Genomic DNA, 26,911 nt, shown 5'->3' on the forward strand with positions numbered 1-26,911 from the left:
CTATACTTCATGATCAGGTCATTATTCTCTCAGGATTAAGAGTTTATGTAAATAGAGGTCGTGAGATTTATTATTCATTTGACAGTCATTAGTAGAATAATAAATCTCATAGTAGTCCAGTTCAATATGTCTTAACTCTTAAAACATATCAACATATCAACTAGAAGTCTCCACTTCCATGATCAAGACAAATCATTTTAGTTGATATGATATAGTCTTCGCAGATGAAATGCCCAATTTCATCACCGACTATGAACTAAAATTTGGAGTTTACAAAGAACTTGTAATTTATATCTTTTGTGACTAAATCGCATAAATCACATACTATGAATCTCATGAACTATATGATAATATCCAAATATTCATGTTACCATTATTTTAGATAATAACAAGATAACTTTATTAATCATAATATAATATTATACATAATGTCATACATAGCATTATACATTAGAATTTAAAGGGCACCTATCCTAACAATCTCCTACTTGCCCTAAGACTATTGTGCACTAATCTAACTCCCATTGCCTTAAAGACTAGGCCTCAATTTTGTTTGTTGAAAAAAAAAAAACTGTGTAAATGATGAGCACTAATATGTTGGTCTCAAATTTGTTCAATGTTTCTGTGTTATATTTGAATGTTTTTCTCTTCTTCTTCTTTTTTTTTCCATTTATTGAGCAAGGCTTAGTTTTTCATAAGAACTATGTCAGTACGAACAAAGGACTATATCTACTAGGTGTTCGACAAAAGGCTTCCAATAAGTATTTTCATTTTTTATTCTCATTTGTTTTTTTTTTCTTTTGTTTCTGTACAAATAAATTGCCTGTGGTGGAGCTTAATGATCTTAAACACCGAAAATAGATCACAAGCCACATATGCAGCTAGTACTTTCCTAATTCCAACTCATTATTTTCTCTGTTTTTGCTTAACAGCAATTAGTGCAGACCCTATTCAACTTCTAAGAAAAGGTTTTGCTTCCTTTTTAAGGAGCAAACAATAAAATGCTATGTCAATGGAAAATTGTAGTAATGCAACATGTTCTTGATTAGTGAATCTCACTGAAATATAAAGCAATTCTAATTGAAGATTTAGTTGCAATTTATTTCTTGAATTAGGAAAAAGGTGAATGGACTTTAGTTATAATCATAATGGTCAATCCCTAACTTGCAATAGTACCCTGACCATAACCATCTAAAGTCTCATATAATGCAATCTTTTGGCATCATACAATGACTTGAGGCAACTCTTAAATTCCATTCATATTGTATCACATAGTTTGATAATTCAATGTATTAAGACATGATAAAGCTATACACAATTAACATTATTTTTGGGGCTGAAGTTTCAATAGAGCTAACTCCTTTGAGGGTTTTTGGGCTGCTTATTATAGTTGACTAAAGAAAACACGCAAGTTTGTGTCAGACAGCCTGTAGTGAACGTAAAGAACCTAGACTGAAAAGAGCTATCAAGAAAAGGGAAACTTGAAAGAATTGCAAGAGTGGATGGTGGATAACTGGGTTCCTAGAAATTGTTAATTTCATTTTTTGATATTGAAATGGTTATTGAGGGAAATTTAGAGTGAGGAAATTGACTAAAATTAGAGTTGCTTTTAAATATGTTTCAATGGAGGTTTGAGATATTTGAAGCTGGTCAACCTCATATTAAAATGAATTTCTTTTGAGTGTCTCTCAATGGTCCTGTATCCAAGCAGAGTTTAATTACTGCAACTTTTTAGGGTGGTGCTTTATTCTTGAATGAGTTCCCAATTAAGTTGTTTCCTTTTTCGTATGCACTTGTTAACTATGTACTTTGAGGCTCCATAATGAGACAGAAGTGCTTTCAAACTCTCATCACTATTTGACTATTATGAGTCTAGATACTACAATGGGTCATGAGCTATAGCCATAACCTATCCAAGCATTAGTAGTAGCAACAATGACAACGACATCAAGGTATTCCAAAGTCTCTATACCCAAACTTGGCTATGTTTTTAAAATACTTTTGCAATCACTTGGGTCTTGAACATTTGCTTCTCTATTTGGTAACAAAATTTGGTTCAATTTGTGGAGCTTAATTTCAGTTTATTTTTTATTTGTATATATCTATATATATTACATCTTGATGTTGTTTAGTCACCTACAATGTGTTTGATTATAGTTATCTACGAGTTTGCTATGAGTCCAAATAGAACCATAGTTGTTAATCTTAAGGTTTTTGCCTTGGTTTGTTTCAGACTGTAATATTTGCAACAACTGTGGTAATGAATTATTCTTTTGAAGACACACCTCTTTTCTCTTATATTTCTCTATTTTTTAAATTTGTGGTGGTTACATTTGAAGAACTGTTTGAAATTTAGATGGTTTTGATTTTTGTTCTTAGGGGTTTCTTTTGGATCTTTTCAAGAATTAGGATTGTGATTGTCAAAGATAGTCATCTGTTGCATTTTCAAATTAGTTACTTTATCTTTACTAAAAAAAGAGTTAGTTACTTTATCTTTAATTGCTAGCATCTATTTTTTCCTAATTCTACTAATAGAACAACTTAATTTTTTTTATACACAATTTGTTTGATAAAATCACTGATCTTTTGTTTTATTCTAAAATTCTTAATACATTGCGGTGGAAGGGAAATAAGAAGCATGGTCTTGCAAAAGTAAATAAATGGTCCCTGCCTGCTATATGCAATGCTGATGGTCTTGAGACTTTCCTTACAATTTAGGTACTACCATTTTTTAAATATGGAGCATTTTTTTTATAAGAAATATGGAGCATTGATTGATTATTGAAGAAATTTGTTTCTTGTAGAAACACACAAACTCTTTAGGCAATTTTTTTAAAACAAAAAAATCATGATTTGTTTCTTTATTGTTATTATTTTGTGAGAATGCTTAAGATCTTTCATAAATGGATTGGTTTTCAAAATTTGAAATACAAGTTGCCTCAAGAAAAACTTTGACCAATATCACCATGTTTAGATTGACATTAACAAAATTGAAGGCAACCAAACTTTCACCAATCCCAACTGAATGCATGAGAATGCTTCAAATCTTCCTTATTATCCTGAAAAGATGATACCTATGGTCATATATAGACTTTGAAAATTGTGGGACTAAGATTCAAGGCTAGGTTGTTGGATGAACGGATCATCCCACTTTAAATGTACATGGTATTAGATAGAGCAATCTGGTCTAATGAAATAAATTATCTCTATACTCTTAGAGTGCTAAAACTAAAGCTTGATGAATAAGAGGATAGTGGAGTTCAAAGTTTGTAATTATTGTAATGTTTATGGAAAATTCTTTTGTTGAATTTGTTGTTGAAGACTTGCAACCATCAGATGGGATTATATATTTATGGTTAGGATAGTCCTTATTCATAACACAATATAATCCTCTGGCTAATATACTCCAAATCAGGTTCCAAACTATGACTAATGTAAATGTTCAGAAATTGTTATAATGTACAAATGTGTTCCTTTTTTTCATATTAATTTATTCACATTTTTGCCTTAAAGTTGGGTGTCGATATTACCTATCCAAAAAAAAAAAAAGTTGGATGTTGATATTAATTTTGCTGCTTCATAAAGGTACTGAAAACAGTGTTGACTGTGTTGATGACTTTGTAGCTGACATCAAATGCTCTAATTTAGCTGATGTTACTGTTGAAAAGTCTTTTGATGGTTCACAAGATAGTAAATCTTCTGAGTGCTTCAAATACCCTTTAGAAAAGGTAATTCTTTCATTTCTTTGGCATATAGTGTCTATAAAGATGTGGTTTGTCGCAACTCCAATATGTAAATGATCTTAAAACTTTCAGTACTATCAAGTTTGCAACACAGCGGTTCACCAAGCAACAATAATTTAATACTTTTTAGCTATTCTTTTTATTTTAGTGACTGTGACAACTAAAACAGGTCAGTATTCTAACTTGCTGCCTCCTTTACGTCCTTAGCAAACATTGATAAAATTTTATTGCTTTATAATTAATATTTTGGTCTCTTTTGTATTAAAACCAAAATGTCTTCCAGGAAGCAATTTCATTAAATTATTAGTAGGTTATTCTACTAGAGTTCAAATTACCACTCAAAGGTAGAGATCTAAGCAGCTTTCTCACAATCTTGGGCTCGGGAATGGTTTTCCTAAGATTAAAAGCTGAGTTCACTATGTCCTTGAGTCTGGCATAGAACTCATCAAATGACTCATCCTCCTCCATTTTAATTTTTTTGAAGCTAGTAGTGAGCTTCTAAAGCTTTGAATCCTTGACAGTCTTGGTTCCTTCATAGGTTTTCTAGAGAATGGTCCAAGCTTCCTTTGCAATTTTAGTGAAGGATTTCTTCTTGAATTCCTCATTTGTGGCCACATTGAATAAAGCATTCAATACTCTGCTGTTGAAATTAGCCGCCTTGATCTTTGCATCATCCCAGCCGCCCGGCACTTCCTTCGGCTTGGTCCAGCCTATCTCCACAGCTTACCACACTTTCTCATCTAATAACTGCAAGAAAGCTCACATGCGTACTTTCTAGTATACATAGTTAATACTATCAAATAAAGGAGGTACAATGAGTGACTGTCCTCTATCTATGACAAACAAGGGTCAATGGATCACACAGTAAAGATTAAACCCTAATCAGAGTGTGCCTGCTCTAATACCACTTGCTAGGCCAAAAACGTATTAACCCCTTGTGATGGAATAGTTTATTAATTAGTCAAATTTAATTAATTAATCAATTTAACATGCAATGTACATGGCAGCACAAACAAATCACCAACTAAATAAATATGCAGCGAAAAATAAATTGACACGGTGATTTGTTTACGAATGGAGAAAACATCCGAGGCAAAAACCCCACCGGGTGATTTTAAGGTCACCATTCCCGAGAATTCACTATTATCACAACAAGCGGTTACAAGTAAAGGAATCCCAGTACCTTATACCAACCTACAATTGAACCCTTACCCCAATACCCAATTAGACTTGTTCTATAGTTACAATCTCTCCTTGTATTGCACAGCTCCCAGTACGTGATTAACCAATCTGATGAGCGGATCCCAGTACGCGACTTGATCACCAACTTGAGAAGAATGTTGGCTGCAAAGTTTTTTTGTTCATCATACAATGAAGATCATGAAGTTGCTTGGTCACAAAACCCTATGGTGTACGAACATAGCAGCTTCTTCAAGAGAAAGAAGAACTAGGGCAAACTAGATTTCCGGTCACACTTTTCTTCACACTTGTGGAATTGTGCTCTTGTGCAACTGTGTAACCTATGACGGCCTTTAAAATAATCCTTATATATGTTTAGGGTTGTGAGAAAAGAAAGCTCAAACATACATCACGGATTGGATGAAAAACTGAACTTCATAAATCTCAACAGATACCCTATTTGTCAAGTAGCTGTCAAGTCTCAGGCTGAAACAACTCTTTTAAACCTCGATGGATACTAGCTGTCGAGCTTTAATGAAAAACACTTGATTCTTGGACAGACTTGCATGACTTTTACACTTGAACTTGAAACCTTGTTTCTTGAAGTATTAAACACATCCTAAATCTGCTCAAATACAAGTAAAGTGCATTTTAACAAAAGATTAGCTAATTATATAAAATGTTGACATATGTTCCTAACATAAATCACATATGTCCTAACACTTAGGAAAATATTTAAAGAATATAAGTTTCTTTGTAAGGAATACATTTAAAGATAGAACATAACAAACAAATAAAATAAAATATTCCCGCATATTGCGTGGGTTAAAAGCTAGTATATATAAAACTGAAATCTTTGAAATTCCCACAATTTTTCACGCCAGCACAATATTTAAATAAAATTGTCATTTTACTTAGTCCAAACTTAACAATAAGTAAAACTCTATTTCTTTATTAATCCAACTTAAACTCAAACTCATCATTTTTTTAAACAAAATTATTTTTGTTTAGTGAAACTCTATCTCTTTGAAAAGTCCAACTTAAACTCAAACTTATCATTTTTTTTTAAACTAAATTATTTTTGTTTAATCCAAACTTAACAAAGAGTGAAACGCTCTCTCTGACAAGTCCAACTTAAACTCAAACTCATCATTTTTTTTAAACAAAATAATTTTTGTTTAGTCTAAACTTAACAAAGAGTGAAACTCTATCTCTCTAACAAGTCCAACTTAAACTCAAACTCATCATTTTTTCTAAACGAAATTATTTTTGTTTAATCCAAACTTAATAAGGAGTGAAACTTGATCTCTCTAACAAGTCCAATTTAAACTCAAACTCAAACGTTGATAATTTTTCTTTAATATTTTTTGGTTTTTCAAAAGTTTTAATATCTAAATTTTTGAGTTAATTTTTTGTAGTATCTGAAATTGTTTGAAAATTTTTTTGTAAGCCATTGCACGTTCAAGCAATGGCTTCTTCATCAATTTGTAACACAAATTGAAATTAAACAAGAGTAAATCATGCAGTGGTGTAGTTTCTTAATCAATTTAAGATTTTATAAAATTATTTTAGTCTACCTCACAAATAAGTAAGCTCTTGTGCATAGCACGGGTTAGCGACTAGTATATATAAAACCGAAACCTCTGAAACTCCCACAATTTTCCACGTCAGCACAATATTTAAATAAAATTATCATTTTATTTAAATTAAATTATTTGTGTTTAGTCCAAACTTAACAAGAAATGAAACTCTATCTCTTTAAAAAGTCCAACTTAAACTCAAACTCAAACGTTAATCGTTTTTCTTTAATATTTTTTGATCTTTCAGAAGTTTTAATATCTGAATTTTTGAGTTATTTTTTTTTGCAGTATCTGAAATTTTCTAACAAATTTTTTATAAGCCATTGTACGTTCAAGCAATGGCTTCTAAATCAATTTGTAACACAAATTGAAATTATACAAGAGCAAATCATGCAAGGATGTAGTTTCTTATAAATTTAAGATTTTATAAATTTATTTTAATCTACCTCACAAATAGGTAAGTTCTTGTACATAGCACGGGTTAGCGACTAATTTTAAATTATTTATGAAGTAAGTCGCATATTTATTGTTGTGTTGTAGGTTATGCAATTGGCATTCATGGTATTGTTCACTACACAACTTTGTTTCTTGCTTAACAAAGAGCCTATCTTTCCACCAAATGACCAAATCTTGTCATATGCATCTCTTGAAAAATTGGTGTTATTTGATAGGCCAAGAATTTATTGACCCCTTGTGATAAATTATTTATTAATTAGCCAAGTTAATTAATTAATCCAATTAACATGCAAAACGTGTGGTAGCACAAACAAATCACCAACTAAGTTAATATACAGTAGAAAATAAAATTGACATGGTGATTTGTTTACGAATGTAAACCACCGAGGCAAAACCCCACCGAATGAATTTAAGGTCACCACTCTTGAGAATTCACTATTATCACAACAAACGGTTATAAGTAAATAAATCCTATTACCTTATACCAACCTACAGTTAAACCCTCACCCCAATACACAATTGGACTTATTTTGTAGTAACAATCTCTTTTTTTCAATGCACGGCTCCCAGTACGTGACTAACCAATCGATACACGGATCCCAGTGTGCGACTTACTCACCAACTTAAGAAGAATGTTGGTTGCAAAGTTCTTGTTCATCAACACGATGAAAATCACGAAGCTTGTTGGTCATAAAACCCAACAGCGTACAAACGCAGTAGCTTCTTTAAGAGAAAGATGAACTAGGGCAAATTTTATCTCCGGTCACAATTTGCATGAACAAAACTTTACTCTACACTTGCGTAACCTTTGACGACCCTTAAAATAATCCTTATATATGTTTAGGGTTGTGAGAAAAAAAAAGCCTAAACATGTACACACGGATTTGAGTGAAATCAGATCTGAAAAAAACTGATTTTCATAAATCTTGATAGATAAGTTATCTATCAAGCAATTGTCGAGCATCGAGCTAAAGCAGCCTTTTAAACCTCGATAGATGCTACCTGTCAAGCTAGTTGTCGAGCTTTAAAATCCAGCACTTTTTCACTTGTTTCTTGGACAGATTTGCATGGCTTCAATACTTGGACTTGAACTCTTGTTCCTTGAAGGATTAACCACATCTTAGATCTACCAAATTACAAGTACAGTGCGTTTTGTCAAAAGATTTGCCAATTTTAAATGACATATGTTCCTAACATCATTCACATATATCCTAACATTATTGTTTCCTATTATCTCCAAAGTCACTTATTCCATAGCATATAAACTTATGCTTTAAGTGCATTGTAGCAATCTAAGCATCAATATCAAATTGCCAGTGCCTACTAACGAGCTCCTTAGATTAGGTCAAAAGCTACTTACTAATAAAGACAATAAAGAGGTCCAACACTAAATGTTTTGCCAAATAGACAAATTGTGTATGTTTGTCATTAGCTTTTAGCTTTTATTTTTTATGAACAACTTCTTAAAACCTCACTTTTTCGGTTTTTTTTTTTTTTTTTTTTTCAATTTTTTTCCAAGTACAAATGTAATTTAGCACACTTCCAACATAAAGTTTTTAGCAAAAGCTTAGATAAAGTGTTCTCAAACGAACACTTAAAGCATAGGTTTTTGTTTTTTTTGTTTTTTTTTTTTTTCCAAAAACAAAAGGAAAAAAAAAACAAACAAACAAACATACAAAACCCAATTAAAGCATGGGTATGCACTAATCTATGCATAGGCTCAGCACAACTCCAAGATTTTGGTACCCAAATCATGTCTAGCTTAACTGCTAATCGACACAAATTACATGTAAGTTTGGAAATAGGTGTTGATACACATCAAAGTCATAGCATTACACATTGCATATCATCTAAGCAGAACATTTTGTATGATCATTATCGAGTTGTGTGCTAGTTAAACATCAGTTATCAATCAACTATTTGAGTCTTAGTATACAGACAGAACCACGGTAAGTGTCATTCAATCTCAATTTGTTGTGGAACTTCGTTTGTTTTTGATCCCTCAGCATCAGCATCAATTTCTTCCTCTACAATTCCGGAGGCTTCCGCAGTTCGTGTAACCCATTCCTTGAGTGGATCTTCATTCAAATCAAGCCTTAAAAGACCGGCAAACATCCCACCCATGAAGGAAACTGGCTCCTATAAATTTCTTCAGAAGTATTAGAAAGCGTACTCCATTTTTTACACATAAATGCATTTCATGGCTATTAATATAAATTTTATGGGGAAACAAGAAAAGAGTAGTGGAGTACAGTATACATTTCAACTTCATTTGACAAATTACCCAGAAAGATAGAATAAGCAAATGTTCGATGATCCAATAAAACAGTACACATGATATAAATCTGATAAGAGTGATAGTGTCTGCTTCCGACACCGCACAATAAGATGGCTGCTATTTTGTTTTACACCCAATATTACAATTAATTACTGCATTCAGTCAGAGGCCCTCAAAGTGATATATACCTGAGGGGAAAGAGTATTATTAAGTGATTAAAAAAAATTTTTGATGCAGGACAATCTAGAGAAAATAAAAGAACAAGAAAATTAAAAGATATCCCTAAGAATCAGCACCTAGAGGTTACTTGAAATCAGCACCAAGCAAGAAAGGCATCAGCACCTATAGTGTCAGGAATCAGCATCCAGCAATTTGGAAAATCTCCAATTTGAATTTCATTAATCAATCGTCTCCTAAAATAAAATAAACCATTTGAAGCCTTCTAATTGAGCTTCCAGGAATAAAAGTTCGTAAAGTATAAAACTCTAAAGTGATAACATTCTAAATTACTAATTCATATCTAATCTAATCCTTATTTGAACTAAAAATAAAATGAGATTCTAGGCTAATCCAATAACATAAAATATCCAATTTCCTACGAGATGAAAAAAATCTAAAACAATAAATTCCAAAATAATTTTGGTAATGCTCCCGCATCAATAGTGCTGAAACACAAATTCAAATACACAATTACATAACAACTAATCCAACAATCCAATAAAATTGGAAAAGAATTTATTCTCCTCAAAATCTCATTGTTGAGCTGTCAGCTCTTCACTGTAGTTGTCAAAGAAGGAATGTACATGGGACGTGTATTTGTTTAAGGTTTCAATGGTTCCCAAAATATTTTCTACCATCTTACCGTTCAGAGCTATGCCTTACCCATGTTTAAATGTTTACCAATGTGTGGTAGTTTCTGCAACTGTGTGCATGTGCATGTGCTTACAAGTTATACAAACAGAAACCATATGCAGTAGATAAAGCAAATTTGAAAGACTCAAAAAAATTGATCTTGCTGCCAATGAGCTCTAGTTTAACTGGTACCTCCTCCCTTTGTAAGTGCTAGGTGTAGGGAAAAGTTGTGGGCTCAAGACCCACCCGGTGCATGTGTAACATACCAACTAAAAAAAAAAAAATGATCTTGCTCCAAAATAATCTTGCTTTACATGAAAAATCTAAACAAAAAGAAAGAAAGAAAAGGAAAACATCCAACTTAAGCTTCCAAACCAAGGTAGCAAAATGTAAATGCACCCTCAACACTCCAAGACCCTAGATGGCCCAATACACTAAATGCTCTAAAGGCTCTTGCCCACCTAACGTGAGGCTCTGATACAAATTAGTCAAAAAAATACATAGTGAATATGTGGTATTCCATGTCTAATGAGTTTATAAGCATATTTAACATCATCATCACCTCATCATTGTCATCATAATAAATAATGGAGACAAAAAACAACTGTAGGGATCTTATTTTAAAAATAATAGGTTTGGGGGCAATTAAGAAAAAAAGAATGGGATAAGGACGAGGAGAATATACAAACAAGAAAGAAGAAAGATAGAAATGCACTTACAGAGAGAGACCAAAATTCATGATTCTTATTAACTTACAAGCTTTATATTTGCAGCTTTCTTTTATTTTAGTTTTATAATAATACTTCCTATTTACATATTTCATTTATACAAGGTTAGTACCAGGATGGTAGAATATCATTGGACAAAGATGCCCTCTATCTGAATTATGGCCTAAATTGTGAGTCATTACGTAATTCAATGAATAGACCTACTAGTTCAATGAGGCACTGGTTCTCCAACATTTGTCACTGTCACCTCAGCCAAGGGGAAAAAAGCAACTACCTCGGGAAAGTTGCCTAACCTAAAGAGTCTTAAAGCACAGCACTCATGGATAATAGAAAAATGTGTAAAATTTACAAATTTTTTCCTAAAAATGACTCACTCAATGAGTACATAATTGTGTAATTTACAAGTTTGATGTAATTTACAAGTTTGCTACAATAACCCTGTAAATTTACACTAAAACTATTCATTTTGAATTTAATATTTTATTCTTTCTTTATGTATTACGATGATGAAGGAAGAGTGTATGGTGGTTGTTGTATGTAAAGAAAGAGAAACAATTAAAAAATCAAGAAATTTGATATTTTAATGAAATGTAGTGTAATATAGATAGTCTGATGTTAGATGTTTTGAAAAGTGAGTGGGTTCTTATGCTAAAATAGACAAGAATTTTTGCACAAGCTAATGCTCTTAATGTGTTATTAAGAGCCTTGCCTTGCCCAAGTGCCCTGGTGAATAACTGGTTCACTTTTGACAGTACCCATTCATCCCATTCTGCATTCCAAGTCCAGTATAAAGTTGCAATGTAGCCATGAAGTGACAGTGTGGACGTAAGACTGCTGGCCTTAGAATTACCTAATGACTCTCAAGGACGCAAATACACAAGCAACAAAAACAAAAACAGCATCACTGGCTTTGCCATTACAAATCAACAAGAAAATGGAATTTATGATATACAGTATATTAGCTCCTAGACTAATAATAATCTTAAATCCATGATTTTTTTAATAAGTAAAGAAATTTCATTTTTAAAACAAAATGAACATGAAATGCATCTGAGCATAAAAGAGAAAAGATAGTTAAATTGAATAGATTGTAATTTGTTTGTGAAAGAGTGCTCTAATTACTGCTTCCTATCAGATATTGCAGTAGTAAGAATCTCTGAGTATTTTGAGTTTATCTTCTTCGTTTTTTTATGAAAGAAAAATGGGTAGAAGGGGGCGACCTGAGTTGGCGTCTTCTATCTGGGCATTACCATAGTGACACTCTATCCGCTGGGCCCGGGCCTGAGTTGAGTTCATCTTTTGGATTCATTTCTTAGTGTTTCTTATAAAAACAGAAAAAATAATTCCATAGTTAATTTTATAATTAATTTTAAAAGGAAAAACACATCTGTAACATGCTGACAAAACATTCAGTTTAGATTGAGGCATTGGCAAGTTTATGATTGGGGTGGTTATGGTTGGAGGAGCAAATGGTAATGTCAATGCCATGCTGGATGGTGACAAATGTGGCCAAGAATTTGGTGGTTTCAGTGATGGTAATGGGATAATGTTTGGGGCAGCAATGGTGGTGGTAGTGATAATGGCAGTAACGGGTGATAACTTGAGATTGAGGAGATTGGATTTTGTGGATTGGTGCATTATGTGTCGTCACTGTAGAGAGACGGTAGACCACTTACTTCTTCATTGTGAGATGGCTTGTCGGTTATGGAGCTTTATCTTTAAAACTTTTGGCTTGTCTTAGGTTAAACCTAGATTGATCCTAGATTTGCTTTTTGACTGGTAGAATTGGTTGGGAAAGCACTTGTCTCAAATTTGGAATTTAGTTCCATTGGGCATCCTATGGTGTGTTTGGAAGGAGCGGAATCGGCGAACTTTTGAGGATTTGGATAGCACCGGTGATCAGTTGCTTGCTTCTTTTAGTGGGACTCTTTTTGATTGGTCTAGGGCTTGGGGACTCACGACTAGTGACTCTTTCCCTTCTTTTTTTAGCTCCCTTTCTCTTTTGTAGTTTTTCTGTTGATTGGTTTTCTTTTTTTCTTTTTTTTTCTGTTTTCTTTCTCTTGTTTTTTTTTTTTTTTGATAAGTAAAAAGAGAATATTATTAAAGAGATAAACGAGAAAAATACAGAGAGTTCACGGTAGTGAACACATGAGAAAGGAAACAAAAAGACAAAAGTTGCCCCTAGTCTATCCTAATAGACGAAAGAAAATCCATAAGGATAGAACAATCCGAGAAACTCCAACATCGAGACCAATCAAAGAGAAAAGCTTTGCATCAATACGGAAAGGAAACTTTCTACCCCCATGATTTGAAGAAGATGGAGAGGTTTTAAGGTTTGAAACTGGTTTGATGTCAGATTTAGGTAGGGAGATAACAGGTAACAGTGGGGGTGTAGGCACAGAATGTTTGTTAGGCAATGTGGATGGTTGTGGGCATAAACTAGAAGGGATAGGGGGATGACAAAAGGTGTATGTTGGCAATCCAAAAGGTGGGAGTTGAGATGGAAAGAGAAAGGGATAGGGAGGGAGGGAAGGAAAATGTGGGACAGCCTTTCGTATATATATATTTCACTCTTACTTATCAAAAAAAAAATAATGGCAGTAATAAAGCCACTATGGCTGCAGAAATGCAAAATAGATGTGAAACTTGAAAATGAAGGACTAATATTAATGCGTCCGAGTTTTTGGTTTTTACTTAGGAAGTGGACAATGTCTAAGCTAAAATAAACAAGTCTCTAATGTTGTTTCTAAATAGTTGGCTTTAAGTAAAGCAAGAAAGACACTTTTTTTTTTTATAAAGAAATACGCTTTTTATAAACAGTAAGAAAGCTTATGCAATCAATTCCAAATGTTACCTTACTTTTTTTCTCATCCAACTGAACCTTTTTTTTTTTCATCTTGATTACCAACCAGAGAGTAGTGACATGTGGCGACACTAGGTGTGAAATCAATGGATACAATTAATTACAGTTTTTAGTTAATCCAGAACTGAGTCCCAGGTCAGAATGATAGTAATAAAGGTGTCCACATTCAACAAATGAAGGATAATAATTTGCCAATCATTTGTTCCATACCCTTCATTTCCATCAAAACTACATTTTGATGCGTATCAATAGAGAAGAGGGCGGTAAATTAGGACAGCAATAGAATTTGAAGCAGGTAGCATTTTTTTTGTAGTGTTAAAATTTTTTTTTTTTGCGGGGGGGGGGGGGGGGAGGAGGGGGTTGTTTCTTAATAGCAACAATGTCTGAAGAAATAAGGAAAAGGTATTCAGCTATAAATATGATCACAGAAGTTATCATTCCAAGATTTTTTTTTTTTTTCTTTTATACATTTAATAAGCTTAGCAAAGAGACAAGAACAAAACATGCATCAATTGCTCAAAGCCCCCTTCCCCTTCCCAAGAAAATTCTTCTAGACAACACCATATATTACGCATTAAGTGATTCTAAACGTCACTTGGTGAATTGGTCCAAGGTATGCTCTCCTATCCAGTCTGAGGGTCTAGCAATTCAAAATTTGAGATGCTTTAAGGAAGCGCTATTGGTAAAAAGGCTTGTGGAGATTTGGATATGAGAGAGAAGTGTTATGGAGAAGCGTTATAGGGGTAAAATATGGAGTTGAGGAGAGAGATTGGTGCTTTAATTCTGTTCCAAGATCCTATGAGGTGAGTTTATGGAAAACTATTAGTAGTGGTTAGTCTACGTTTTCTCGCTACATTCAGTTTCAGATTGGAGATGGGACTAGAGTGAAAATTTGGCATGATATCTAGTGTGGGGATAATCCTTTGAGTACGTGTTTTCCAGATTTATTTAGAATTAGTAATGATAAGGAGGCATATGTGGCTGATCTCACGCAGTTTCCTAACGGGGTTCTATTTTGGGATTTGGAATTCTTGCGAGAAATTCATGACAGGGAATTAGTTTCTTTGTCTTATTTTTGGGATGTTATATATGGAGTCTCATTGAGAGGTATTGGTGAGGATAAGATGTGTTGGACACCTACTAAGAGCAAGGGCTTTAAGGTAAGCAGTTATTATCAGGCTTTGTTGGGTGTAGGTACTCAGTCCTTCCCTTGGAGAATTATTTGGAAGCAGAAGGTCCCTTCCAGAGTCGCATTTTTTGTTTAGACCGCAGCTTTAGGAACTATCTTGACTATTGATAACTTACGTAAGAAGAAGTTGTTAATTCTAGATTGGTGTTATATTTGCAAAAGTAATGGAAAATTGGTAAATTAGGACAGCAATAGAATTTGAAGCAGGTAGCATTTTTTTTTTGGTACTATAATTTTTTTTTTGGGGGGGGGGGGGGGGGGTGTTTCTTAATAGCAACAATGTCTGAAGAAATAAGGAAAAAGTATTCAGCTATAAATATGAACACAGAAGTTATCATTCCAAGATTTTTTTTTCTTTTATACATTACATAAGCTTAGCATCAATTGTTCAAAGCCCCCTTCCCCTTCCCAGGAAAATTCTTCTAGACAACACCATATATTACGCATTAAGTGATTCTAAACGTCACTTGGTGAATTGGTCCAAGGTATGCTCTCCTATCCAGTCTGAGCGTCTAGCAATTCGAAATTTGAGATACTTTAATGAAGTGCTATTGGGAAAATGCTTGTGGAGATTTGGATATGAGAGAGAAGTTTTATGGAGAAGCGTTATAAGGGTTAAATATGGAGTTGAGGAGAGAGATTGGTGCTCTAATTCTGTTCCAAGATTCTATGGAGTGAGTTTATGGAAAACTATTAGTAGTGGTTAGTCTATGTTTTCTTGCTAAATTCAGTTTCAGATTGGAGATGGGACTAGAGTGAAATTTTGGCATGATATCTAGTGTGGGGATAATCCTTTGAGTACGTGTTTTCCAGATTTATTTAGAATCAGTAATGATAAGGCAGCATATGTGGCTAATCTCATGCAGTTTCCTAACTGGGTTCTCTTGGGATTTGGAATTCTTGCGAGAAATTCTTTTTTTTTTTTGATAGGTAATCAAAGAAGTAATATTAATAATGAAAAATAGTACAGGATGTTCATGATGATGAACAGAAAGATACAAAGAAAGAAAAACTAAGGGAAGGAAAATCTAAGGGAAAATATAAACTCTGAAAGAGACGAAAAATCAGTAAAACCCCAACAACGAGACCACTCAAAAAGGCTACGCTGACATAACACCTTTAACTCATCCAATGTCTTCTCCATGTTCTCAAAGGAGCGACGATTCCGCTCCAGCCAAACAATCCACATTAAACACCCTGGAATCAAATTCCAAATATTCGAGTTATGCTTCCCTAACAACTGATGCCAACAAGATACCAACCCCGTCACTGATCTTGGCATAACCCAGTGGATACCAAAAGCCTGAAGCATAAGAGACCATAAGGTATAAGAAACAGTACAATGAAGAAGAAGGTGATCAACTGACTCCCCATCACAACAACACATACAACACCGATTTGCCAAAGGGCGACGACCGCTAATCATGAGATTATCCAATGTGAGAATCCGACCGTGAGCAGCTGTCCACAAGAAGAAAGCTACTCGCTTAGGAACCTTTGGTTTCCAAACACCCTTCCAAGGAAACACAAAATTCGAGGAACCCCGAATTGCTTGGTAATAGGAGTGGGTGTCAAACTTACCATTGCCTTTGAGCCGCCAACAAAGAATATCCCTCCTATCCCCCCGAGGAATATGAGGTTGGATAAAATGAAGAAGAGAAAAAGAAGCAGCAAGCTCCCAATCTTCAAAGGCTCTAAAAAACCTTAAATTCCACACTCTAGTAGAACCTCCTTCCAATAGCCACAAAACTTCAGAAATGCAAGCATCCTTGGCAACTGAAGACACATAGAGCTCAGGGTAGAGATCTTTTAGGATATAATACCCAATCCACCTATCATGCCAGAAGCGGACGCGAGTGCCTTCACCTACTACAAAAGATAGGTGCTTAGAAAAACTCTCCCACCCTTCATGAATGCTTCTCCAAAGGCCACAACCATGGGTCCTCCTGCACACTTTAGTACACCACCCCCCTTGACCCTCACCATATTTTGTGGAGATAACTCTCTGCCAAAGATGGGTAACTTCTTGCCCAAAGCACCACAACCATTTCCCTAAAAGAGCTTGATTAAACGACGTCACACTCCTTATCCCCAGCCCCCCCAATTTAACAGGTGAACACACCTTATCCCAAGCCACTAAAGGATATTTGAAACTCCCCTCAACAGACCCCCAAAGAAAATTCCTCTGAATCCTTTCCATTCTAGCAGCCACAGCTTTAGGAATAGTGAAGAGAGAAAAAAAGTACGTAAGAAGACTCGATAGAGTACTTTTTAGTAAAGTGAGCCTACCACCCTTAGATTAGTAGAGATGTTTCCACCTTGAGAGTCTCTTCTCCATCTTTTCCAAAATAGGATTCCAAGTCGAAGCAGTCTTAAAAGAAGTTCCCAAAGGCATCCCCAGGTATTTCATAGGCAAGCTCCCCACTCTACACTGAAGAATGCTAGCTAATGCATCTATATTATTCACCTCCCCAATAGGAACAATCTCACTTTTCCCAACATTGACCTTCAAACCCGTAAAAGCTTGAAAACAAGACATTGCCAACCTTATGGATAGCAACTGATCCCTAGAGGCATCACAAAATAAGATAGTATCGTCCGCAAACAACAAATGGGAGATCTGAACACCAACAGAATTCACTGCTCCCACATGAAACCCCCGAATAAGATTATTCTCCTCTGTCTTCTTCAAAATTCTGCTGAAAACCTCCATAATCAAGAGAAACAGTAGCGGGGATAAAGGGTCTCCTTGTCTCAACCCACGGGAGCTTTCAAAAAAACCTTCAGGGGAACCATTTACCAGGACAGAGAAGCGGACAGATTTAACACAAGCCTTAATCCACCCCCTCCATTTCGACCCAAACCCCATCCGGTCCAACAGATAAAACAAGGCCTCCCAGTTTACATGGTCATATGCTTTTTCAATATCAAGCTTGCAAACCATACCCGGTAACCGACTCTTCAACCTACTATCCAGACACTCATTTGCAATGAGCACTGAATCCAAAATCTGCCTACCACCAACAAACGAATTTTGAGACTTAGAGATGAGTTTATCCAAAACCACCCTTAACCTATTAGCCAAAACCTTAGACAACAACTTGTACACACTGCCCACTAGGCTGATAGGGCGGAAATCTTTAATATTAACAGCATTACTCTTTTTAGGAATTAAAGTGAGAAAAGAAGCATTTAAAGACTGTTCAAACACAGAGTGACGATGAAAGAAATCAAAGAAATCCACGACATCCTTTTCCACCACACTCCAACAATTTTGAAAGAAAGCCATGGTGAACCCGTCAGGACCAGGGGCTTTATCTCCCTCCAACTCCCTTAAGACGTGTAATACTTCCTCCTTTGTGAACGCCTTCTCAAGGGTCAGCCTCTCCTCCTCTTCAATGCAAGCAAATTCTAATCCATCCATAGTAGGGCGACCCAATTCAGATTCCTCATACAACCCCTGATAGAAGCGGACTAACAGAGAACGCACATCTGACTCATCCTCATAAAGAACACCATCCACCTCAATCCTCTTAATATGATTAGCATTTCTATGAGAGTTTGCTAATCTATGAAAGAAGCGAGTATTCTTATCTCCCTCCTTCACATACAAAGCACGAGATTTTTGTCTCCAGAAAATTTCCTCAAGAGAAGCCAACTGTTCTATGTCAGCTTTGAGTTGAATACGATGAAGTTGATCCTCATTCGAGAGATCTTGCAGCTCCTCTCTCACATCAAGACCCCTCAATTCAGTCAGCAATTTTTTTTTTTTTGAGTGCCAAGTCACCAAACTCCTCCCTGTTCCACTTTTTTAAATCTGCTTTCAAAGCCTTCAATTTTTGAGCCAAGATAAAACTTGGTAGACCCACAAAACTATACCCGTTCCACCATTGCTAAACTCTATCAACAAAACCCTCAACTTTCAACCACATGTTTTCAAATTTAAAAGCACAACGACCCCTTTGAACAACACCAGCTTCCAACAAAAGAGGGCAACGGTCAGAAATAACCCGAGGAAGCACCCTTTGAGAAACATTCTCGAAGTGATCCACCCAGTCTAGGGAAACCAAAACCCTATCAATTCTAGACATAGAGGGAAGGCCAGAATCTCTGAACCAAGTGAAGGAAGCACCCTCTAGAGGTAAGTCTACTAAGGAATTCCTCTCTATAAAGTCCGAAAATGCAAACATAGCAGGGCTAAACGACTCACAGCCAAGCCTTACTCTTGGGAACCTAATGACATTGAAATCACCTACTAAGCACCATGCCATGGACCATCTGACACGCAACTGTGACAACTCCTCCCACAAGGTAACTCGCTGACCATCCTCGTGGGGACCATACACACCTGTACAAGCCCAAACAAAATCATCCACCACACCTCTTAATAAGACACTGATAGAAAACTGTCCAGCAATTACATCCAATTTCACAAAAACCCTCTTATCCCAAATCAACAAAATCCCTCCAGAAGTCTGCACAGCATCCAAAACAGCCCAATCAATGAAAGGACTTCCCCACAAACTCCGAACAAAGGCAGCATCAGTAGAAGATACTTTTGTTTCTTGAAAACATACAATATCACACTTCTATTCCTTTAGGAGATTCTTACAAACCTCTCTCTTCCGGGGATTGTTAAGCCCCCTTACGTTCCAAGAGACTAAACGTAAAGTCATTTACAACTACCAACAACCCCTGCAGCAGTCAAAGAAACTCTGCTCTTACTCCTAGAAGATACCCCATCATAATTAACATTAGAGATAAGCCCCTTAAGTTCCCTGAGTCCTCGAGACCCTGAGTTTGCTGGTTGCTTGGGCACCTCCTCAACAACCACCTTAAGACACTCCTGCTCCAAAAGACGAAACAAAGCCAGACATTGAGCCTCATGTTTCACAATAGGGAAGCCCACCATGTTACGGAAATTTTTCATCAACTGGGACACCTAATTCGAAGGTGTCCCTGACTCTATAACCTGAGGTCCTTCTGCAGAGTTCTGAACCAGCACCAAATCTCTGATTTCAATGGGTTCCCATGAAGACAGAGGGTCACACTTCAACACCCCAAAATCTTTCTCTCCACTCCCACAGCTATGGTCAGACCCTTCACTGGTCTCCCACTGATCCTCATGATCTTCCCCTTCCACAAACCCTTCATCAACCCCATTACCCAACTCTGAGAGAGGAGAGAACCGATTTTGAATCACCCAAGGATATTGACCAAGGATCGGCGATACACCTTTCAGAATCGGCGCCTCAAGCACCACCGACGGCGAGCTAACCGCCGGGTCACTGGAGAGCCCGGAGACTCGGATGCCTAAACCATGAGATTCCTCAGCATCGGAGATGGTTTCCAAAGGAAAAACAGCCTTACCGGAGTCGAGAAGGACCGCGACGGAGCTGCACCGTAACGCCGATGGAGTTTCGGTCACAGGAGCTCCCAACTCTCTCGACGGGTTGGAAGCGAGATGCTCCGAAGAAATATCGGGGGTAGATATCGGCGGTAACCCAACCGACACACCCTCAGGCAGCACCGATAAAGCCGATGACTTCATCGGTGGCTTAGAACTCTCGCCCACCACCCTCGCGCTCTGATTGAGGAGTATACACGCACCCATTCCACGTTGAAAAGGAAGCCCGTTCTGGGCCTTACCTCTCGGGTCAGCCAATTGGGCTTTGTCATGCCCAGATAGCAAAATTGGCCCACTAACAATCGCCTTGTGAGAATGGTCTTTATCATGTCCAGATAACAACACCGGCCCACTGTTAGTGGGCTTATGAGTAGGAAAGTGGTTCAACCAAGTTACCAAACGTTTGCCTCCAACAGATTTAGTCACCCTCAGCGCCAAATTTGCAGGAGTCAACTCAAACTTAAAGTCACGCATGGGTCTTCCATTAATAGAAGAAACAGTGACGCCAGTAGCATCCTTCAACACGTTATTTCCCAAATCAGCTCTAAAAAATTCAAAATTCCTTAACTTCCGCTGCTTCCTGATCTTGTGAGATTTCTTCCCAAAATGCCCACCACCTTCCGTCAGACCAGGACTAGCTCCAGCACCAACATCTACATCAAAAGTCCTCCCTTTCACCCAAACAGTGTTTGAACCTGAAAGAAATCTAGCTAATTCTTTTGAAAACAAACTCCATCCAGACCGGTTTGAACTCGCAGGTACCATAATCCAACCACGACGAGCTCCACCATAATACACAGCTATCTCCACAAAAATACCAGCCTTATTCGATCTTCCACGAAATTCGAAAAACTTGTTATTTTCTCTATAACGTTTATACAGATAATCCTTTCCAGGAACCCAATCACGGATATCAGCAAAACAAGAGAGAATCCATTCCAATCCTTTACGACCCAAACCAACGGAACTATTAAAATTCCGACGACTTTCGTGAATAGCATAAGAGTCAGCCTGACCGTCGTCAAACGAGAAAGAAAAAGTTTTCGAATCTATGCAAAAAGAACCATTACTGCCCCCTTTGCTCTGGGGAGAAAGTTTAGGAGGGAGAGGCAAACTGTTAGGGAGAGGTGTGGATGAAGCAGTAGTGATTGATCTAGGCCATACCTGTGGTTGTAATGGCAAGACAGATGGGGGTGGGGTGTTCAAAGAAGAAGGATATGGTGGGCAAAGAGAGTGAAATGGAAAGAAACCAATAGGTGATGGGAACGGTGATGGAAAAAACCAGGGAGAGAAGGAGGTGTCTGGTTGAAGGGCAATGGTAGAGAGGGGCACAGAGGAGGGAAAGGTGTTGGCTGTGTGGTGGGGAGGGAGGGGGGAGGGGGAAGGGTGCCAATCATATTCAGCATTAAAATGCTGTTTTCTCTATAGTTGATCTAAGATTTTTGTTCCTTAGATCACTGTGTGAGTGAATGCTTACATCCATGCTTCTTTTCTAGATTTTGTTGAGCAGTTGTGCTTTGCTTGAATCTTTTAAGAGAACTTCAGTACATACTCAGGGTACTTTAGGACTCTCCTCTTTTAGTCTTTTGATAAGTAATAAAATTCATTCTTGCGAGAAATTCATGACAGGGAATTAGCTTCTTTGTCTTATTTTTGAGATGCTATATATGGAGTCTCATTGAGAGGTATTGGTGAGGATAAGATGTGTTGGACACCTGCTAAGAGCAAGGGCTTTAAGGTAAGCAGTTATTATCAGGCTTTGTTAGGTGTATGTACTCAGTCCTTCCCTTGGAGAATTATTTGGAGGCAGAAGGTTCCTTCCAGAGTCGCATTTTTTGTTTGGACTGCAGTTTTAGGAACTATCTTGACTATTGATAACTTACGTAAGAAGAAGTTGTTAATTCTAGATTGGTGTTATATTTGCAAAAGTAATGGAGAATCGGTAGACCATCTTTTACTACATTGTCCTATTGTTTATGAGTTGTGGTCTATGGTGTTCACCTTTTTTGGTATTTACTGGGCAATGCCAAAGTCAGTGGTTGAGCTCCTTGCATGTTGGCAAGAAAATTTTGGTCATCATCATAATGGTGTTATTTGGATGGCTATCCCTCGTTTGATGTGGTGCATTTGGCAGGAGAGAAACAACCGGTGTTTTGAAAATTCTGAAAGGACTATAGATGATTTAAAACTTTTCTTCTTTAAAACTTTATCGGATTGGATGTCTATCATAGGAAGTCATTCTATTTTTTCGGTCTATGATTTGATGAATGCTAATTTATGTATTTGATTATTTTGGTCCCCTACTATATACTTCCTGTATACTTGGGTGACTCGTTACTATATCTTTTAATAAAATTTTCTTTACTTATCAAAAAAAAAAAATTTATTAAGCATTAAGACAGCTTTCTTGCATGACAGTAGCCACCAATAAGCAGAAGATATTTTTACACTACTAAATTTCAACTCAGTAGTTAAAAACTGCAACCCAAAAAACACTAGTCTAATCAAAAGATCACCTGCTCATTGGTTTAAAATTTTAATATCCCTTTATGCATATAAACATGTAGTAAAAAAGCTTTCTGAAATGGAGCTAAATTATAAACAGTTGTTAGTGATAAAGGGGCATAAAATTTATAAAAATAACTTGTCCAGGAAACAACATATTACACCAAAGTTGAAGTTCTTTGTAAAACATAACATCCAAATTAAGATTTTCTGTCCAACGATCTTGATTAAAACTAGTTTGGAAACTTAAATATTGAGTTTTCAAGCAATACTATTAAAGCCAAAGAGCTCTAACTCTTCCCTTATAAGTGTAAGGTGTAGGCTAAGGTCGTGTGTTCAAGACCCATCAGGTGTGTGCATAATTAACCACCAAAAAAAAAAAATGTGAACTCTAGGGATAAAGTCCTTTTTTTTTAATAAATAAAAATAATTTTTTTTTTGATAAATAGATTTACTCAAAGGGAGTAAACAAATCAAATTACAATATGCGAACTGACCTATTCAGAAAGAATTACATCCTCAAGCCCAGAAGCTCTAAAAAGGTCTTTAAAAAGTGAACAAAGGGATGCTGCCTAGTAACAGCTATCCACTCACATTAACAAGATTGCAACAACAATTGCTTGAGTACGTGAATATGCCGTTAGACAACATCAAGTGTTCTACTATTTCTCTCTCACCAAACGGTCCACAATTCACTCAAGGGAAATATTCTTCCAAATCAATTTCCTATGATGAGAAACATTTCTTTGACAACATTACAACATTTGAATCACTGTTTAAATAATTTGATAATTGGGGGAGATGGAATTTGAATCCTAGATGTCTCTGTTGAAAACACCACAAGGTGGTAACCAATAGAACTACAAGGCTCTTAGCTCCAACATTTCAATCACTATCTTTGGCATAACCCAAGAAACCCAAAAAGAGTAAACACAGATGATCACAAGTCACTTGCCATTGAGCAACATCAAGTGTCGGTCTCGATCAGTATCATCTAAAGTTGACTACGTGTGTCTGAGAGAGAGAGAGAGAGAGAGAGAGAGAGATGTCCAAGCAGAAAATACATACTTACAAGGGTAAAACTTCGGTAGAGTTACATAGGTACTATACCTTAGGTTAGCCACTTAAATTCAGTGGCTGCATCAATGAAGTACCAATATAGATATCTTTGCCACAGACAACTAAATTAAATGCAGCCCATGCGTTTGACTTTAATTGGGGAGCTTAAGGTACAACACAACATAACATAACACAACACCTAAGTAACTGCACATAAGTTTACTTGAAAGTCTTGTTCATATCCAAGCAATCTAAAATAATAAAAATAAAAATCTTCTCCAATACCCAAAATGAAAATCAAGAAATAAAGTGCTCTATTGTGATTACTTTGGCTCTTGTAAGCAAATTTTCTAATAAGTTCCAATCACATAAAAGAACAAGCATTGATTTCTGTTGTACGAGGTTGTGTTTTGGGTTTTACAATACAATAAAGAAAGAGTAGTAGGAGAGGAGAGGCGAGAAGAAGCTAACCTTAAGAGCTTGTTTGATAATGGGATCATCGGTGGGATTGAAGAAAAAAGCTTTCACTTTAAATCTATTTTTGTTAACCCTATTCGTAGAATGATAATTACCCAATCGAACACCGTTCCTGCTGCTAGGTCTCAGCTCTTTCCACGAAGTTAATGGGTTCTTCAATTTCCACTGCCATTATTAAAAGTTTCGAATAAAAATGATTTGATGAGAAGAGAGTGATTAAGGAGGAGGGGTAAGGTCACGCACCAGTGCACATGTTGTTGATGAGCAAGAACTAAGGAGTGATACCACTGACATCTTTTCTCTTCTTGGATTTCTCTTCCTTTCCTCCACAAACCAAGCTGCCAAATTTCTTGGGTGTGCCCCTTTTTATTTCTTTTATCTCTTTGTTTTCTTCATTTTTTAAGGATGAAATTTAGGGCCAGTTTAGTATGGGTTTAAACAAGAGTTTTTAGGTTTCTAAAAATGGATTGCTTAAGGGCACACATTAATCGAACTTTTTTAGAAATACATGTGGGTGAAACAGTATGTAAAAATACGTGTAATGTTATTTAAAAGGTTTAGCAATTCAAAATCGAGTTTGTTACACTTAAGTTATTAGATGCTCAAATAGTTTCAAAAGTGTCCTAACTAACAAAATAATTTGGCTTTTATAGTTATTTAAAAAAAATCCTTATTTAAAAACTAAAAACATATGATTAGACACATGTACCAAACATACCCTTCCATTTTAAAACATATAAATACTCTATTGGTATTTAAAATTTCTTGTCTCCTAAATAACACATATGGGGTTCTACACCAAAAACCAATTTTGTTCTATTCATCCAAAAAACTTTTATGGTCAAATCTATTGATTTGGCCATAAAAATTATAAGTCGAAATTCTGTTCTATTCAGCCAAAAAATTATGTTTTAAATATATATATATATATATATATATAAAATAAAAGTTGGACTTTAAACCCTAAACCAAATTGCAGAAATTTTTTTAGACTTTTATATTTTTCAATAAATTGCAGATAAAAACAAACAGTTTTTAATCTTTATCAACTTCTTTGGATAAAGTAACAATAAGGCCCTGTTTGGTTTGTCACTCACTCATATCCCAACACTCATAACTCAAATCTCCTCACTCAAACTCATATCCCAATATCTCACAACTCTAACTCAACAAAACCCATAACTTACTGATATGCTCATTTGGCAGTTTGTCCTCATAGCTATCTCAAATTCAAACCCCAACTTTCTGTCACTATCTCGGTCCCACATAGCATTGATTGCATTGTTATGCTCTACAACGGCCAAGCCCCTCTCGCGTGTAATACCTCTCTCCTCTTCACACCCTTCCCACAAAAAATCTCATAGCTTCTCTCTTCACTCTCTCCCCAACTCCTCTGTTATCTGCACCTCTCAAACCCCAAAGCCTTTGACCACCGAAGCATCAACTCCTCCATCCTTGCCTACTTGCACCACCTCCAACCCCACCTTACCACGGCATCATCCTCCTTCCTCATCCTTGAACCCGAGCGCTGCTACACCTCGAAGAGGACGCTATAGCTCCGTCCTCCGCAACACCTCCGCCCTTGAAACTAAGCCTAGACATCCATCATCCCTCCTCTGCTCCTAAAGGCTAATCGGTGGTGGGTAAATCATGATATGCATGAATACATTGTTTGCGCCGTGTAGTCATAGAAAATCATGATATGCATGAATGTGGTTCCCCACTGATTATCTTTGAGTTTGGCAAAGATTTGTTTGTTGGATAAAGTCCTGATATATAATTAAGACTCTCAAACACTGATTTACAATCAAAATTAAACGTAATTCGGGCATGTAAATAGATGGAGGGGAAGCATTTAGGTCTTACTAGAAAATGAAATCGGTGAACGGAGCTTCGTTGGTGCTGGGTGTGGAGTTGATTGGCGGAACTAGAGCTTATTTCGGTTGTGCTTGTGTTGTGGGTTCGGGAGAAGGAAAAGGGAAAGTGATAAAGTGCAAGCGTGTGGGTGGTTAGGAAAGTAATGAGACAAAAGACCCGTTGGAGCTTCAGTCTGTAGTGATAGAACTACACACTGCTGTGTGACCCGTTTGTGCTGAAAATTTACAAAAATTGCCCCTGAGTATTATAACTCATAACTTGAAAACACGTTGGAGCTGTTTCTGAATTAGCTCACTGATATCTCAAAAAAGTGAGATATTTTAACTGAGTGAACTACTTGAGTAATAATCCAAACAATGTCACTACTTGTGGGCCCAACCGATTTTGGGTTATAAGTTAACAAAACTCAGATTTGTTAACTCAGTTCACCAAAATCCAAACAAGGCCTAAGTGTTCTAATGAACTTCTTCTTCTTTTTCTCTTTTTTTTTTTTTTAATTTTTTTATAAAGTAATAATTTTACTAGCTAATGTTAGTATTGATTTTTTTTTTTTTGGATAAACATTTATCCTACATCATCTATTTTGTAATAATAAAGTAACAAATTTAAAAGTATTATTTTTTCTTCTCAATTTTTTTTTCTCTTGGAATAAATAACAAAAAAATAGCTAATATGTATTAAATTTAACGTAAACTAAAAAAATATTCTAATAACAAT

General features: G+C 36.0%; 1 protein-coding gene across 1 annotated transcript; it reads right to left on the reverse strand.

Moving 5' to 3' along the window:
- Positions 1–8,695: 8,695 nt before the first annotated feature.
- LOC142630260 (UPF0426 protein At1g28150, chloroplastic) lies at positions 8,696–24,717 on the reverse strand. Its single transcript, XM_075804240.1, has 3 exons — positions 24,560–24,717; positions 24,311–24,481; positions 8,696–9,097 (listed from the first exon to the last, which is right to left on the reverse strand). The coding sequence occupies exons 1-3, from the start codon at positions 24,608–24,610 to the stop codon at positions 8,915–8,917; spliced, it is 405 nt and encodes a 134-aa protein (XP_075660355.1). The 5' UTR covers positions 24,611–24,717; the 3' UTR covers positions 8,696–8,914.
- Between the last annotated feature and the right edge of the window lie 2,194 nt (positions 24,718–26,911).

Source organism: Castanea sativa, chromosome 4, assembly GCF_040712315.1.
Source record: "Castanea sativa cultivar Marrone di Chiusa Pesio chromosome 4, ASM4071231v1".
NCBI classification, from domain to species: domain Eukaryota; kingdom Viridiplantae; phylum Streptophyta; class Magnoliopsida; order Fagales; family Fagaceae; genus Castanea; species Castanea sativa.

What these genes read in the sequence shown, in the direction of transcription:
- LOC142630260 (XM_075804240.1), bottom strand. Translation starts at nt 24,610, where the DNA reads ATGTCAGTGGTATCACTCCTTAGTTCTTGCTCATCAACAACATGTGCA. An exon ending in CATCAACAACATGTGCACTG is followed by an intron (nt 24,482 to 24,559) that starts GTGCGTGACCTT and finishes TAATAATGGCAG; the next exon opens with TGGAAATTGAAGAACCCATT. An exon ending in TTATCAAACAAGCTCTTAAG is followed by an intron (nt 9,098 to 24,310) that starts GTTAGCTTCTTC and finishes AGAAATTTATAG; the next exon opens with GAGCCAGTTTCCTTCATGGG.